This window comes from Bos indicus x Bos taurus, chromosome 3 (genome assembly GCF_003369695.1).
Source record: "Bos indicus x Bos taurus breed Angus x Brahman F1 hybrid chromosome 3, Bos_hybrid_MaternalHap_v2.0, whole genome shotgun sequence".
NCBI classification, from domain to species: domain Eukaryota; kingdom Metazoa; phylum Chordata; class Mammalia; order Artiodactyla; family Bovidae; genus Bos; species Bos indicus x Bos taurus.
The window spans coordinates 119,334,573-119,351,026 of record NC_040078.1 but is presented as its reverse complement, the minus strand read 5'-3'; the positions used below and the strand labels follow the sequence as shown (position 1 = coordinate 119,351,026).

General features: G+C 41.3%; 1 protein-coding gene across 1 annotated transcript; it reads left to right on the top strand.

Annotated features, from left to right (window-relative positions):
- Positions 1–418: 418 nt before the first annotated feature.
- Positions 419–1,357, top strand: LOC113890547 (olfactory receptor 12-like). The gene has a single exon (XM_027538383.1). The coding sequence runs from the start codon at positions 419–421 to the stop codon at positions 1,355–1,357; it is 939 nt and encodes a 312-aa protein (XP_027394184.1).
- The last annotated feature ends 15,097 nt before the right edge of the window (positions 1,358–16,454 follow it).

Here is a 16,454-nt window from a genome sequence, read left to right as displayed (position 1 = left end):
CAGTATTAGATACTCGAACAAAGTGTAGAAATGGCACGACTCAGAAGTATCCCCATGGGGAGGGAAAACATGTCCTTCATAAATGACCAGGAGATGCAAGCCATACTTACACTGTAGACACTCAGCTCTTGAGAAGCCCTGGACAAACCCTGTGACAATAGCTCAGAGTCTCCCAGAGAGGGAGGGCTCCATGCATGATTATGAAGGTGCAAGTCAGTGGAAATGTTTACAATTTCAGGTCAGTCTGAGCTCACCTGAAAGGAGGAATGGGCAATGGCTAGTGTGTTGGTCCGTGGGCAGTGAGGCACGGAAGGGTGTGTGTGATCCACGGGAGGATCACCATGTGACCTTGACCTGTTCCATCTCACTGTCTCTCTCCTGCTCTTGACTCTCTGCCCCTGTCGCCCAGTTCAGGGAAATGTCACCCTATGGAAATGGAAACCTTTCAGTGATGCCTTTGCAGGAGTTTGTACTGGATGGATTTCAGACCCAGGCCCTGCTGTTTGCTCTTTTCCTGGCCCTATACGTGGTGGCTGTCCTGGGGAACCTCACGATGATCGTGGTCATCACCCTGGATGCCCATCTGCACTCCCCAATGTACTTCTTCCTCAAGAACCTCTCCTTTGTGGACTTGTGCTACTCATCTGTCATCTACCCCAAAGCCCTGGCCAACTTCCTGTCCTCCTCCAAGGTCATCACCTTTGCAGGATGTGCCACTCAGTTCTTCTTCTTCTCCATGGTGGGCACCACTGAGGCATTCCTCTTGGCCGTGATGGCCTATGACCGCTTAGTGGCCATCTGCAGCCCCCTGTGCTACCCCATCTCCATGCGCCCTTCGGTGTGTGCCCGCTTGGTGTTGGGCACATACTGTGGGGGCTGTGTCAACTCCATTCTTCAGACCAGCTTCACATTCAGCCTCCAATTCTGCAGCTCCAACCACATTGACCACTTCTTCTGTGATGTGCCGCCTCTGCTCAAGCTTGCCTGTGCTGACACTACCATCAATGAGCTGGTCATGTTTGGCCTTTGTGGGGTCATAATTGTGGGCACGATACTCATGATCCTCATCTCCTATGGCTACGTCACAGTGACCATCCTGAAGATGCGATCAGGAGGAGGGAGACACAAGCTCTTCTCCACCTGCGGCTCCCACTTGACAGCCGTGTCCATCTATTATGGGACAGTTTTTGTCATGTATGCCCAGCCAGGAGCTGTGGAGATCGTGGAGCAGGGCATGGTGGTCTCTGTCTTCTACACTCTGGTCATCCCAATGCTCAACCCCCTCATCTACAGTCTGAGAAACAAGGAGGTGAAGGATGCCCTGTGGAGACTGGGCCAGAAGCACACAGCCACGTGAAGGAGGGTGGCCAGAAGGGGCAGTGCGTCTTGATGTCAGGACAAGATGGCTTCATGGGAGGCACTAGGTTTGTTTGGAGGAATTTGTTCCTTATTCCCTCAATTCATTCTTTCACCCAACCTTTCATTCAATCCTTCACATACCGTTGGCCATGCATTTCGAGTGTGAGATACAAAGTGAATGAGACATTTTCTTTGGCGTCAGAAAATCAATATTATCAATGGGGCATGACTCTAATCTTGAACTTTGTAGGTAGAGTGATGAACAGAGAGTCTTTGAGGCATAGTATGTGTCCCAAGTTCAACTCTACCAGTGAAGGTACATAACTAGACAAAGTCTCTGGCCATTTCCTTCACTTCTTTCGTGAATTGAATGCAAATGTGTGCTCAGAATTCTCCCCTGGACCACCTAGAAGGGGGGCTTTAGCACACTCAGCCTCGCATCTTCCTTCGTGGTAGCCTGAGATTACTACTGCTAATTAGGAGGAGGTAGGAAGACCAGGTTCCCCCTTAATTTTGCAGTGTGGTTGTTCTTCCACCTTCCCCTCCTGTTCACTGATACTACCGCACCAACAAGGCAGCAGGGTGCACCTGTGCCCGGCCTCAGAAGCTCTCAGTGCACCCTGTCCTGGGTTTCTCCCCTCAGACAGCAGCTGGGAACCCCAGGGAGTCTACGTGGATGCCTGATTCTCAAAGCTCAACTGACCCTTTACCACACAGCCTGGCAGGTGACACTGTCCTGACTACTTATGATCCTGACAAATGGTGCTTTATCATCGCAGACATCTGTTAATAAGGGTAACGTTATTAACATTATTCTGGTGGCTGCAGAAGAAATCAGGGGTTGCTAAGAGATGGTGAACTTTCTTGGCAGGGAGCATAACTTTCTAGCCCTGTCCTGCACTCCCCAGGAGCCTGGTCCCTCAATCTTGACCTGCCCATTCAGAGATCCATCCTCGTGCTCCATGGACCCAACACACAGCCTGGACTCAGAGCCCAGAGGCCTCCTCATGGTGTCTTTCTTTGGTAGCGTCATCCACTCCCATGGTTACTACAAGGAACTTGTCCAGTGAACTTGGGAGTGGTCTCTGATCATAGTTCTCCATCTCTTGCTCAGGAGAACTGTGGGGAGGAGCCAACACTCAAGCATCAAATTGCTACTCACCATCACTTATTTCCAGCACACTCCAAGGTATCTGCTGGATTCTTGGCCCCATTTGCCTTTGCTTTGAGCTCTCCAAAATTATTTCTGTCTCTGTAGTATATTTCTGTAATCATCTGATACAATATATATTTTTGTTGAGTTCCTCGAATTACCTCTCCATGATATCGTGCTTCTCATCCTCTCATGCTGTAATACTGTTCTATCTCCCACCCACTTTCCCCTTGTCCTCCTCATCATCCTCATTCCCCACTCCCTCCCCCTCCACTTCCCCTCCTCCCCTCCTCTGCCCCCTCCTCCCCCTCCAATGCCCCCTCCTCCTCCTTTTCTCTCTCCCTCTCATTTGTCCTGTATCATTCTATGGGGGTTCAAATAGATATTCTTTTACCTGTACCATCTTATAAGAATATCTTTCACCATCACTTAGAGCTGGACATTGTAGAATGTGTAGTCAGGTGGGCCTTAGGAAGCATCACTATGAACAAAGCTAGTGGAGGCAATGGAATTCCAGTTGAGCTATTTCAATTCCTAAAAGATGATGCTGTGAAAGTGCTACACTCAATATGCCAGCAAACTCAGAAAACTCAGCAGTGGCCACAGGACTGGAAATGGTCAGTTTTCATTCCAATCCCAAAGAAAGGCAGTGCCAAAGAATGCTCAAACTACCACACAATTGCACTCATCTCACATGCTAGTAAAGTAATGATCAAAATTCTCCAAGCCAGGCTTCAGCAATATGTGAACCATGAACTTCCAGATGTTCAAGCTCGTTTTAGAAAAGGCAGAGGAATCAGAGATCAAATTGCCAACATCTGCTGGATCATCGAAAAAGTAAGAGAGTTCCAGAAAAACATCTATTTCTGATTTATTGATTATGCCAAAGCCTTTGACTCTGTGGATCACAATAAACTGTGGAAAATTCTGAAAGAGATGGGAATACCAGACCACCTGACCTGCCTCTTGAGAAACCTATATGCAGGTCAGGAAGCAACAGTTAGAAGTGGACATGGAACAACAGACTGGTTCCAAATAGGAAAAGGAGTATGTCAAGGCTGTATATTGTCACCCTGCTTATTTAATTCTGTACATGCTTTGCAATCGTCTGCCACTTAATAGGTTCTCAGTCTATATCTACTGGCTGATTATAATTTGAGTTCAGTGTTAATTAGTCACTGAACTCAAAAATGTAACTTAAATAGTTCTAGTTACATTATTGAGTTAGTGTAGAATAAACATCTTGAATTTCAGGACCATACTGTATTTTAAATTGTTTCTATGCTAACTTTTTTTAAAGTTATAAGTTTCTAATTGTGTTTAAAAAACAACATTTTTGTTGTACCTGCTTTTAAGTGTACAGTTCAGCAGTGCTCAGCATATGCACCTTCTCGTGTAACAAATCTCCAGAACTTATTTCATCTTTTTTCATCTTACAAAACTGAACTGCATACCCCTCAGCAGTAACTCACGATTTCCCCTGCCTCAACCCCTGGCAGCCAACACTTTGATTTGTCTCTATGAATGCGACTACTTTAGATACCTCACATAAGTAAAGCCTACGATGTTTGTCTTTTTGTGTGTTTGGTTATCTCACTTAACAAAATGTCTTCAAGTTTCACCCATGCTGCAGTAAATATCAGTATTTTAATCTTTTAAAAGGCTAAATAATATTCCCTCATATATACACCACAGCATTTTGTTTACCATTTTATTCACCAATGAACACTTGTGTTTCTTCCACCTTCTGCCTATGATGAAGAATGCTGCTATGTATGTAGGTGTGTCAGTATCTCTTGTAGTTACTGCTATCAAATTGAGGCAGGATATACACTCAAATATGTGATTACTGGATCATATAGTATTTTTTTTAATTTTGGAGGAACCTGCAAAGAATTTTTCATAGTACTTCTTACATTCCCATCAACAGTGCAAGAATGTTCCAATTTCTCCTAGTCAACATATATACTTACATACATACACCATACAAACATACTTTTGTTTCTTTTGTATACCCATCTTGATAGTTTCAAAGTATTATAACATTGTTTTTTATTTTCATTTCACTAATGATTAGTGCCGTTGAGCATATTTTCACATTAGTTGTTAATGTATATAACATGTTTAGAGAAATACATATTTATATTTAGAGAAATATATATTCATAGCTTGAAGACTTTTCATTGAGGTTTTAATTGTTGTTGCTGTCATTCAGTTGCTCAGTTGAGTCTGACTCTTTGCAACCTCATAGACTGCAGCACTCCAGGCTTCTCTATCCTTCACCATCTTCCAGAGTTTGCTCACACTCATGTCCATTGAGTTGACAAATGCCATCCAATTATCTCATCCTTGGTCACCCCTATCTCCTCTGGCCCTCAGTATTTCCCAGCATCAGGGTCTTTTCCAAACAGTCAGCTCTTCATATCAGGTAGCAAAAGTATTGGAGCTTAAGCCATAGTATCCGTCCTTTCAATGAATATTCAGATTTGATTTCCCTTAGGATTGACTAGTTTGATCTCCTTGCTGTCCAAGGAACTCTCAAAAGTCTTCTTGAACACCACAGTTCAAAAGCATCAATTCTTTGGCACTCAGCCTTCTTTATGGTTCAACTCTCACATCCATACATGACTAATGGAAAAATCATGGATTCAATTAGATGGACCTTTGTTGGTGAAGTTATATCTCTGCTTTTGAATATGCTCTCTAAGTTTGTCATAGCTTTGCTCTGAATTTCATGGCTGCAGCCACCATCCACAGTAATTTTGGAGTCCAGGAAAATAAAATCTGTCACTGTTTCCAGTGTTGCCCCAACTATTTGCCATGATGTGATGAGATCTGGATGCCAAGATCTTAGGTTTTTTAAATGTTGAGCTTTAAGCCAGCTTTTATGCTCTCCTCTTTCACTTCATCAAGAGGCTCTTTAGTTCATCTTCACTTTCTGCCATTGGGGTGGTGTCATCTGCATATCTGAGGTTGTTGATATTTTTCCCAGCAGTCTTGATTCCAGCTTCTGAGTCATCCAGCATGGCATATCGCATGATGTACTCTTGAGAGAGTTAAGACTTAGGCAGGTTGATAGGGAGTCCAAGGCCCCTTTAAGGTGGAAGTGAGCATTTTTGTTCACATTCCTTTGCATTAATCATGTTGGCTGCCCAGGCAACAGTATATCTTGCTCATGCTTTCATTAAGGCTTTTGCAACAATGTATCTTGCCCCAGAGAGCTGGTGTTACTTTAGATATGGAGCTAATGAATGTGCAGCAGTAATATCTTAATCATGGGTATAGTTTTCTTTGTCTGTATGTTAATGATTATAATTGTAGCAAATCTTGCCTGGGACCCTGTTTTCTCATATCCATTGCTTACCCAGCAACAGTGTATCTCGCCCAGAGACATTCTGCCAGGAACCCATTCTCCTTGACTAATCTTGGATAGATGTTATCTTGGGATGTACCCTGTGGGAGAAGGATTCTGGTAAAACTTTTACAACCTTCCTTGTACAGTCTTGAAGTATTCTTTTTATCTTCTTAGCAGCTGACTGAAAAGTATATACTGCGCTGCTAAAACTAGTGAGGGGGGTGTACTCTTTCTTCCCCCTTCTGATGTCTATGTCAGAGGCTTTCCTATTCTTTCACTTTAGTAAATTCTCTGCCGCACAAAGCTCTGAATGGCTGAGACTGTGTCTTTGATCCCAGAGTGAAAGTTTCTTTGAATACCATGAATTTGACACCAGCCACTGTAAGATATCACTCTGCATATCAGTTAAATAAGCAGGATGGCAATATACAGTTTGACATACTCCTTTCCCAATTTTGAACCAGTTTGTTGCTCCATGTCTGGTTCGAACTGTTGCTTCTTCAGCTGCATACTGATTTTCCAGGAGCCAGGTGAAGTAGTCTGGTATTCCCATCACTTTAAGAATTTTCCACAGTTTGCTGTGATCAACACAGTCAAGGGCTTTAGCATAGTCAATGAAGCAGAAGTAGACTTTTTTGGGATTTCCCTTGCTTTTTTTGGAATAGATTCAAGGGAGTAGATATGGTAGACTGAGTGCCTGAAGAACTATGAACAGAGGTTTGCAACATTGTACAGGAGGTGGTGACCAAAATTATCCCCATGAAAAAGAATTGCAAGAAGGCAAAGTGATTGTCTGAGGAGGCCTTACAAATAGCTGAGAAAAGAAGAAAAGCAAAAGGCAAAGAATAAAGGGAAAGATATACCCAGCTGAATGCAGAGTTCCGGAGAATAGCAAGGAAAGATGACAAAGCCATCTTAATGAGCAATGCAAAGAAACAGAGGGGGGAAATAGAATGGAAATCACTACAGGTCTCTTTAAGAAAATTGGAGATACCACGGGAACATTTCAAGCAAAGATAGGCACTGCTGCTGCTGCTAAGTCACCACAGTCGTGTCCGACTCTGTGCGACCCGATAGACGGAAGCCCACCAGGCTCCCCCGTCCCTGGGATTCTCCAGGCAGGAACACTGGAGTGGGTTGCCATTTCCTTCTCCAATGCATGAAAGTGAAAAGTGAAAGAAGTCGCTCAGTCGTGTCCGACTCTTAGCGACCCCATGGACTGCAGCCTACCAGGCTCCTCCATCCATGGGATTTTCCAGGCAAGAGTACTGGAGTGGGTGCCACTGCCTTCTCCAAAGATAGGCACAATAAAGGGCAAAAACGGCAAGGAACTAACAGAAGTGTAGGCAATTAAGAAGAGGTGGCAAGAATACACAGAAGAACTATATAAAAAGGATTTAAATGACCCAGATAACTACGATGGTGTGGTCACTCACCTAGAACCAGAAGTGTGAAGTCAACTGGGCCTTAGGAAGCATTACTACAAAGAAAACTAGTTGACGTGATGGAATTCCAGCTGAGCTATTGCAAATCCTAAAAGATGGTGCTGTCAAAATGCTTCACTCACTATGCCAGCAAATTTGGAACACTCAGCAGTGGCCACAGGACTGGAAAAGGTCTGTTTCCATTCCATTTGCAAAGAAAAGGCATGCCAAACATAGTTCAAATTGCCATACAGTTGCATTCGTCTCATACACCAAACAAATTACGCTCAAATACTTCAAGCTAGGCTTCAACAGTATGTGAACCAAGAACTTCCAGATATACAAGCTGGATTTAGAAAAGGGAGAGGAACCAGAGCTCAAACTGCCAACATATACTGGATCATAGAAAAACCAAGGGAATTCCACATATGAGTGATACAATGTTTGTTTCTCTGTCTTTCTTTGTATCGGATGATAATCTCTAGGTCCATCCATGTTGCTGCAAATGGCATTATTTCATTGTTTTCCTGGCTGAGCAATACTCCATTGAACATATTTGCAAAACAGAAATATACTTACAGATATCAAAACAACTTATAATTACCAAACAGAAAATGTGCAAGGCAGAGAAATGATCAAACATCAGTTTGGGATTAACATACACAGACTACTATGTAGTTGGACTATGAAGAAGGCTGAGCACCGAAGAACTGATGCTTTTGAAGTGTGGTGTTGGAGAAGACTCTTGAGAGTCCCTTGGACTGCAAGGAGATCCAACCAGTCCATTCTGAAGGAGATCAGCCCTGGGATTTCTTTGGAAGGAATGATGCTAAAGCTGAAACTCCAGTACTTTGGCCACCTCATGGGAAGCCTTGACTCATTGGAAAAGACTCTGATGCTGGGAGGGATTGGGGGCAGGAGGAGAAGGGGATGACAGAGGATGAGATGGCTGGATGGCATCACTGACTCAATGGGTGTGAGTCTCAGTGAACTCCAGGAGTTGGTGATGGACAGGGAGGCCTGGCGAGCTGCAATTCATGGGGTCGAAAAGAGTCGGACACGACTGAGCAACTGATCTGATCTGATCTGATCTGATGTATAAGAAAGATAACCAAGAAGGACCTGCTAGATAGCACAGGGAAATCTATTTAACGGCCCGTGATAATCTAAATCAAAAAAGAGAATGTAAAAAAGAACGAGATTTTGCAAAGAGTTGAGCAAAGAAGAGAAGCAAAAGGAAAGGGAGAAAGGGAAAGATATACCCCACTTGAATGCAGAGTCTCGAGAATAGCAAGGAGAGATAAGAAGGCCTTCTTAAATGAACTATGCAAAGAAATAGAGGAAAACAATAGAATGGGGAAGACTAGAGATCTCTTTAAGAAAATGAGATATCAAGGGAGCATTTCATGCAAGGATGGGCATGATAACAGACAAAAATGGTAAGGACCTAACAGAAGCAGAAGAGATTAAGAAGAAGTGGCAAGAATACACAGAAGTCTACAAAAAGATCTTAATGGCCCAGATAACCATGATGCTGTTGTCACTCACCTAAAGCTGAACATCTTGGAGTGTGAAGTCAAATGATTCTTAGGAGGCATTTATACAAACAATGCTAGTGGATGTGATAGAATTCCAGCTGAGCTATTTTAAATTCTGAAAGATAACACAGTTAAAGTGCTGCACTCAACATGTCAGAAAATCTGAAAAACTCAGCAGTGGCCACAGGACTGGAAAGGGTCAGTTCTCATTCCAATCCCCAAGAAGGGCAATATCAAAGAATGTTTTAATGATCCTACAACTACTCATTTGACATGCTAGCAAGGTTATGTTCAAATTCCTTCAAACTAGGCTTCATCAATACATGAACTGAGAACTTCCAGATATACAAGCTGGATTTTGAAAAGGCAGAAGAACCAGTGATCAAATTGGTAACATCTGTTGGATCTTGGAGAAAGCAAGGCAATTGCAGACAAACGTCTACTTCTGCTACATTGACTAAGCTAATGCCTTTGACTGTGAATCTCAACAAACCGTTGAAAATTCTTAAAGAGATGGGAGTACCACATCAACTTACCTGCTCCCTGAGAAACTTGCATGTGAATTAAGAAGGAACAGTTAGAACTGAACATGAGACAACTGACTGGTTCAAAGTTGGGGAAGGAGTACAAAGCTGTATATTGTCACACTGCTTGTTTAAATTCTATGCAGAGGTACATCATGAGAAACGCTGGGCTGGAAGAAGCACAAGCTGGAATCAAGATTGCCGGGAGAAATATCAATAACCTCAGATATGCAGATGACACTACCCTTATGGCAGAAAGTGAAGAGGAACTAAAAAGCCTCTTGATGAAAGTGAAAGAGGAGAGTGAAAAAGTTGGCTTAAAGCTCAACATTCAGAAAATGAAGATCATGGCATCCGGTCCCATCACTTCATGGGAAATAGATGGGGAAACAGTGTCAGACTTTATCTTTTTGGGCTCCAAAATCACTGCAGTTGTGACTGCAGCCATGAAATTAAAAGACACTTATATCAACGATAAAATAATGAAATCCTTTCCTGCTTTTTGTGACAAATGGATGGATTTAGACGGTTTTATCCTTTGTGAAAAAAATCATTTAGGGAAAAGAAATACCGTATCACCTCACATATATGTGGCTTTTTTATTTTGAAATTATTATTATTATTATTATTTTACTTTACAATATTGTAATGGTTTTGCCATACATCAACAAGAATCCACCACGAGTGTACACGTGTTCCCCATCCTGAACCCCCCTGCCACCTCCCTCCCCATACCGTCCCTCTGGGTCATCCCAGTGCACCAGCTCCAAGCTTCCTGTATCCTGCATCGAACCTGGACTGGCGATTTGTTTCTTATACGATATTATACATGTTTTAATGCCATTCTCCCAAATCATCCCCCCCTCCCTCTCCCACAGAGTCCAAAGGACTGTGCTATACATCTGTGTCTCTTTTGCTGTCTCCCATACAGGGTTGACATTACCATCTTTCTAAATTCCATATATATGTGTTAGTATACTATATTGGTGTTTTTCTTTCTGGCTTGCTTCACTCTATATAATAGGCTCCAGTTTCATCCACCTCATTAGAACTGATTCAACTGTATTCTTTTTAATGGCTGAGTAATACTCCATTGTGTATATGTACCAGTTTTCTTATCCATTCATCTGCTGATGAGCATTTAGGTTGCTTCTATGTCCTGGCTATTATAAACAGTGCTGCGGTGAACATTGAGGTACATGTGTCTCTTTCAATTCTGGTTTCCTCAGTGTGTATGCCCAGCAGTGGGATTGCTGGGTCATATGGCAGTTCCATTTCCAGTTTTTAAAGGAATCTCCACACTGTTCTCCATAGTGGCTGTACTAGTTTGCATTCCCACCAACAGTGTAAGAGGGTTCCCTTTTCTCCACATCCTCTTCAGCATTTACTACTTGTAGACTTTTGGATGGCAGCCATTCTGACTGGCGTGAAATGGTGCCTCATTGTGGTTTTGATTTGCATTTCTCTGATAATGAGTGATGTTGAGCATCTTTTCATGTGTTTGCTAGCCATCTTTGGAGAAATGTCTATTTAGTTCTTTGGCCCATTTTTTGATTGGGTCGTTTATTTTTCTGGAATTGAGCTGCAGGAGTTGCCTGCATATTTTTGAGATGACTTGTTTGCCAGTTGCTTCATTTGCTTTATTTTCTCCCGTTCTGAAGGCTGTCTTTTCACCTGGCTTATAGTTTCTTTTGTTGTGCAGAAGCTTTTAAGTTTAATTACATCACATTTGTTTATTTTTGCTTTTATTTCCAATATTCTGGGAGGTGGGTCATAGAGGATCCTGCTACGATGTATGTCGGAGAGTGTTTTGCCTATGTTCTCCTCTAAGAGTTTTATAGTTTCTGGTCTTATGTTTAGATCTTTAATCCATTTTGAGTTTATTTTTGTGTATGGTGTTAGAAAGTGTTCTAGTTTCATTCTTTTACAAGTCGTTGACCAGTTTTCCCAGCACCACTTGCTAAAGAGATTGTCTTTTCTCCATTGTATATTCTTGCCTCCTTTGTCAAAGATAAGGTGTCCATAGGTGCGTGGATTTATCTCTGGGCTTTCTATTTCGTTCCATTGATCTATGTTTCTGTCTTTGTGCCAGTACCATACTGTCTTGATGACTGTGGCTTTGTAGTAGAGCCTGAAGTCAGGCAGGTTGATTCCTCCAGTTCCATTCTTCTTTCTCAAGGTTGCTTTGGCTATTTGAGGTTTTTTTGTATTTCCATACAAATTGTGAAATTATTTGTTCTAGCTCTGTGAAAAATACCGTTGGTAGCTTGATAGGGATTGCATTGAATCTATAGATTGCTTTGGGTAGTATACTCATTTTCACTATATTGATTCTTCTGATCCATGAACATGGTATATTTCTCCATCTATTAGTATCCTCTTTGATTTCTTTCATCAGTGTTTTATAGTTTTCTCTATATAGGTCTTTTTTTTCTTTAGGTAGATATATTCCTAAGTATTTTATTCTTTTCGTTGCAATGGTGAATGGAATTGTTTCCTTAATTTCTTTTTCTATTTTCTCATTATTAGCGTATAGGAATGCAAGGGGTTTCTGTGTGTTGATTTTATATCGTGCAACTTTACTATATTCATTGATTAGCTCTAGTAATTTTCTGGTGGAGTCTTTAGGGTTTTCTATGTAGAGGATCATGTCATCTGCAAACAGTGAGAGTTTTACTTCTTCTTTTCCAATTTGGATTCCTTTTATTTCTTTTTCTGCTCTGATTGCTGTGGCCAAAACTTCCAAAACTATGTTGAATAGTAGTGGTGAGAGTGGGCACCCTTGTCTTGTTCCTGACTTTAGAGGAAATGCTTTTAATTTTTCACCATTGAAGATAATGTTTGCTGTGGGTTTGTCATATATAGCTTTTATTATGTTGAGGTATGTTCCTTCTATTCCTGCTTTCTGGAGAGTTTTTATCATCAATGGATGTTGAAATTTATCAAAGACTTTTTCTGCATCTATTGAGATAATCATATGGCTTTTATTTTTCAATTTGTTGATGTGGTGTGATTGATTTGCAGATGTTGAAGAATCCTTGCATCCCTGGGATAAAGCCCACTTGGTCATGGTGTATGATCTTTTTAATGTGTTGTTGGATTCTGATTGCTAGAATTTTATTTTATTTTATTTTTTTGATTGCTAGAATTTTATTAAGGACTTTTGCATCTGTGTTCATCAGTGATATTGGCCTGTAGTTTTCTTTTTTTGTGGCATCTTTGTCAGGTTTTGGTATTAGGGTGATGGTGGCCTCATAGAATGAGTTTGGAAGTTTACCTTCCTCTGCAATTTTCTGGAAGAGTTTGAGTAGGATAGGTGTCAGCTCTTCTCTAAACTTTTGGTAGAATTCAGCTGTGAAGCCGTCTTGATCTGGGCTTTTATTTGCTGGAAGATTTCCGATTACAGTTTCAATTTTTGTACTTGTGATGGATCTGTTAAGATTTTCTATTTCTTCCTGGTTCAGTTTTGGAAAGTTGTACTCTTCTAAGAATTTGTCCATTTTTTCCACGTTGTCCATTTTATTGGCATATAATTGCTCATAGTAGTCTCTTATGATCCTTTGTATTTGTCTGTTGTGATCTCTCCATTTTCATTTCTAATTTTATTGATTTGATTTTTCTCCCTTTGTTTCCTGATGAGTCTGGCTAATGGTTTGTCAATTTTATTTATCCTTTCAAAGAACCAGCTTTTGGCTTTGTTGATTTTTGCTATGGTCTCCTTTCTTTTCTTTTTTTTTCTTTTGCATTTATTTCTGCCCTAATTTTTAAGATTTCTTTCCTCCTACTCACCTTTGGGTTCTTAATTTCTTCCTTTTCTTGTTGCTTTAGGTGTGGAGTTAGGTTATTTATTTGACTTTTTTCTTATTTCTTGAGATATGCCTGTATTGCTATGAACTTTCCCCTTAGCACTGCTTTTACAGTGTCCCATAGGTTTTGGGTTGTTGTGTTTTCATTTTCATTCATTTCTATGCATATTTTGATTTCTTTTTTGATTTATTCTGTGATTTGTTGGTTATTCAGCAGCGTGTTGTTCAGCCTCCATATGTTGCAATTTTTAATATTTTTTTCTCCTGTAATTGAGATCTAATATTATTGCATTGTGGTCAGAAAAGATGCTTGGAATGATTTCAATTTTTTTGAATTTACCAAGGCTAGATTTATGGCCCAGGATGTGATCTATCCTGGAGAAGGTTTCATGTGCACTTGAGAAAAACGTGAAATTCACTATTTTGGGGTGAAATGTCCTATAGATATCAATTAGGTCTAATTGGCCTATTGTATCATTTAAAGTTTGTGTTTCTTTGTTAATTTTCTGTTTAGTTGATCTATCCATAGGTGTGAGTGGGGTATTAAAGTCTCCCACTATTATTGTGTTATTGTTAATTTCCCCTTTCATACCTGTTAGCATTTGTCTTACATATTGTGGTGTTCCTATGTTGGGTGCATATAAATTTATAATTGTTACATCTTCTTCTTGGATTGATCCTTTGATCATTATGTAGCGTCCTTCTTTGTCTCTTTTTACAGCCTTTGTTTTAAAGTCTATTTTATCTGATATGAGTATTGCTACTCCTGCTTTCTATTGATCTTTATTTGCATGGAATATCTTTTTCCAGCCCTTCACTTTCAGTCTGTATGTGTCCCCTGTTTTGAGGTGGGTCTCTTGTAGACAACATATGTAGGGGTCTTGTTTTTGTGTCCATTCAGTCAGTCTTTGTCTTTTGGTTGGGGCATTCAACCCATTTACGTTTAAGGCAATTATTGATAAGTATGATCCCATTGCCATTTACTTTATTGTTTTTGGGTTCGTGTTTATACACTGTTTTTGTGTCTCCTGTCTAGAGAATATCCTTTAGCATTTGTTGGAGAGCTGGTTTGGTCGTGCTGAATTCTCTCAGCTTTTGCTTGTCTGTAAAGCTTTTGATTTCTCCTTCATATTTGAATGAGATCCTTGCTGGGTACAGTAACCTGGGCTGTAGATTATTTTCTTTCATCACTTTAAGTATGTCTTGCCATTCCCTCCTGGCCTGAAGAGTTTCTATTGAAAGATCAGCTATTATCCTTATGGGAATCCTCTTGTGTGTTACTTGTTTTTTTCCCTTGCTGCTTTTAATATTTGTTCTTTGTATTTGATCTTTGTTGATTTGATTAATATGTGTCTTGGGGTATTTTGCCTTGGGTTTATCCTGTTTGGGACTCTCTGGGTTTCTTGGACTTGGGTGATTATTTCCTTCCCCATTTTAGGGAAGTTTTCAACTATTATCTCCTCAAGTATTTTCTCATGGTCTTTCTTTTTGTCTTCTTCTTCTGGGACTCCTATGATTTGAATGTTGTGGCATTTAACACTGTCCTGGAGGCCTCTGAGATTCTAGAGTAGAGGTTAGATTTTAAAAAATACAATATTAAAGAAAAGAAGAAGAAGAAGAAAAGAAAAACAAAGTCACAAAAGTTATTAAAATATATATATATGAAGTCTGCTTTAAAAAATAGTCTTTTTTGAAAAGAAATAGTAGGTTATAAAAATGAAAATTAAAGGAGTAATACAGGACTTAAATTTTTTTTTTAATTTAAAAAAACGAAAAGAAAGTAAAGAAAAAAAAAGAAGAAGAAGGAAAAAAGAAGAGAATGATCGTAAAAAGAGTAAAAATAAATCTAGGACTTTCTCTGGTGTTGTTGTGGGCAGTGTGAGGTCAGTTCATTTTCGGATAGTTTCTTGGTCTGGCTTATATTTCTCAAGATCTATAGGCCCCTTCCTATGTAGTCGGTACTAACTACAGGGTTTTAATCTATTGCACCTGTCACTTCCAAGGCGGTTCCCTGGGTTTTAGCTTCTGTTTGCTGGTCTCTTCAGGGTCTGATTTCCGCTCTGACACAAGGCGGTGGTAGTGGACACTTTTTTAGGCTCACTTGCTCAGTCGCGCTGTGGGGAGGGAGGGACGCTGGATACAAATAACACTGACGTGTGCTCGCAGTGTCTCTGCCACACTGGGCCTGCCACCGCTCACGGCGCGTGCACCCATCCTGCCCACACTGCTCAGGCTCTAGGTTGCTCCACCAGGAACCGTCCGAGGCTGGCCCTGGGCTGCAGGCACCTCCCAGGTAAGCCACTCGGGTTCAGGCACTCGGGTAGTCCTCAGAGGCGCAGACTCCGTTGGCCCTGCGTTTTGTGCCCTTCCCAGCTCCGAGCAGCTCGGGTAGTGAGGTGTTTGGTGACAGTGGTCACTGCGACTTATCGCCTCTCCCGTCCCTGCCGCTGAGTTTTCTGGGTGTACAACCGGCACACCTTCTCAGGCAGACGACTGCCCAGAATCCCAATAAGTCATAGTAAGCAAAGAAGCCTGCTTGCAGTTTGGCAGATAATGTCTCTCTGGGGTGCGATTGCCCCCTTCCGGCTCTGGCTGCCTGTCACCAGAGGGGGAAGGTCTGCAGCCAGCTAGTTCTGTTCCACCCTTTGTTCTGTGCATGGGCCTGGCAGTGTCTTAGGGCTTTTTGCGTGGTAGCTATCCCACAGTCTGGCTTGCTAGCTCAAATTAGTTTGCTCTGATTATCCTCAGGGGCATTCCAGCGTGATCCTTACTCTAAGCAATGCAGCTTGCTAGTGGCGGGCGCAGGCATCTGCACTGCTTCTCCGCTGGGGGAGTTACCGTTGGGCTCCTAATTATTTACTTTTTAATTATTTACTTATTTTTCCTCCCTATTATGTTGCCCTCTATGCTTCCAAGGCTCAGCACAGACTCAGCAGTGAGAGTGTTTCCCGGTGTTTGGAAACTTCTCTCTTTTTAAGACTCCCTTCCCAGGACAGAGCTTCGTCCCTACATCTTTTGTCTCTTTTTTTGTCTTTTATATTTTTCCTACCTCCTTTTGCAGACAATGGGCTGCTTTTCTGGGTGCCTGATGTCTTCTGCCGGCATTCAAAAGTTGTTTTGTGGATTTTACTCAGCGTTTAAATGTTCTTTTGATGAATTTGTGGGCGAGAAAGTGATCTCCCCCTGTCCTATTCCTCTGCCATCTTAGGACTGCCTCATGGTTTTTTAAAGAAAATCCAAAAAAAATAATAAATCGGAATCAGATTCATACATACATAGAACAAATGGTGGTTGC

Coding starts and splice junctions, on each gene's coding strand:
- LOC113890547 (XM_027538383.1), top strand. CDS start 419: ATGTCACCCTATGGAAATGGAAACCTTTCAGTGATGCCTTTGCAGGAG.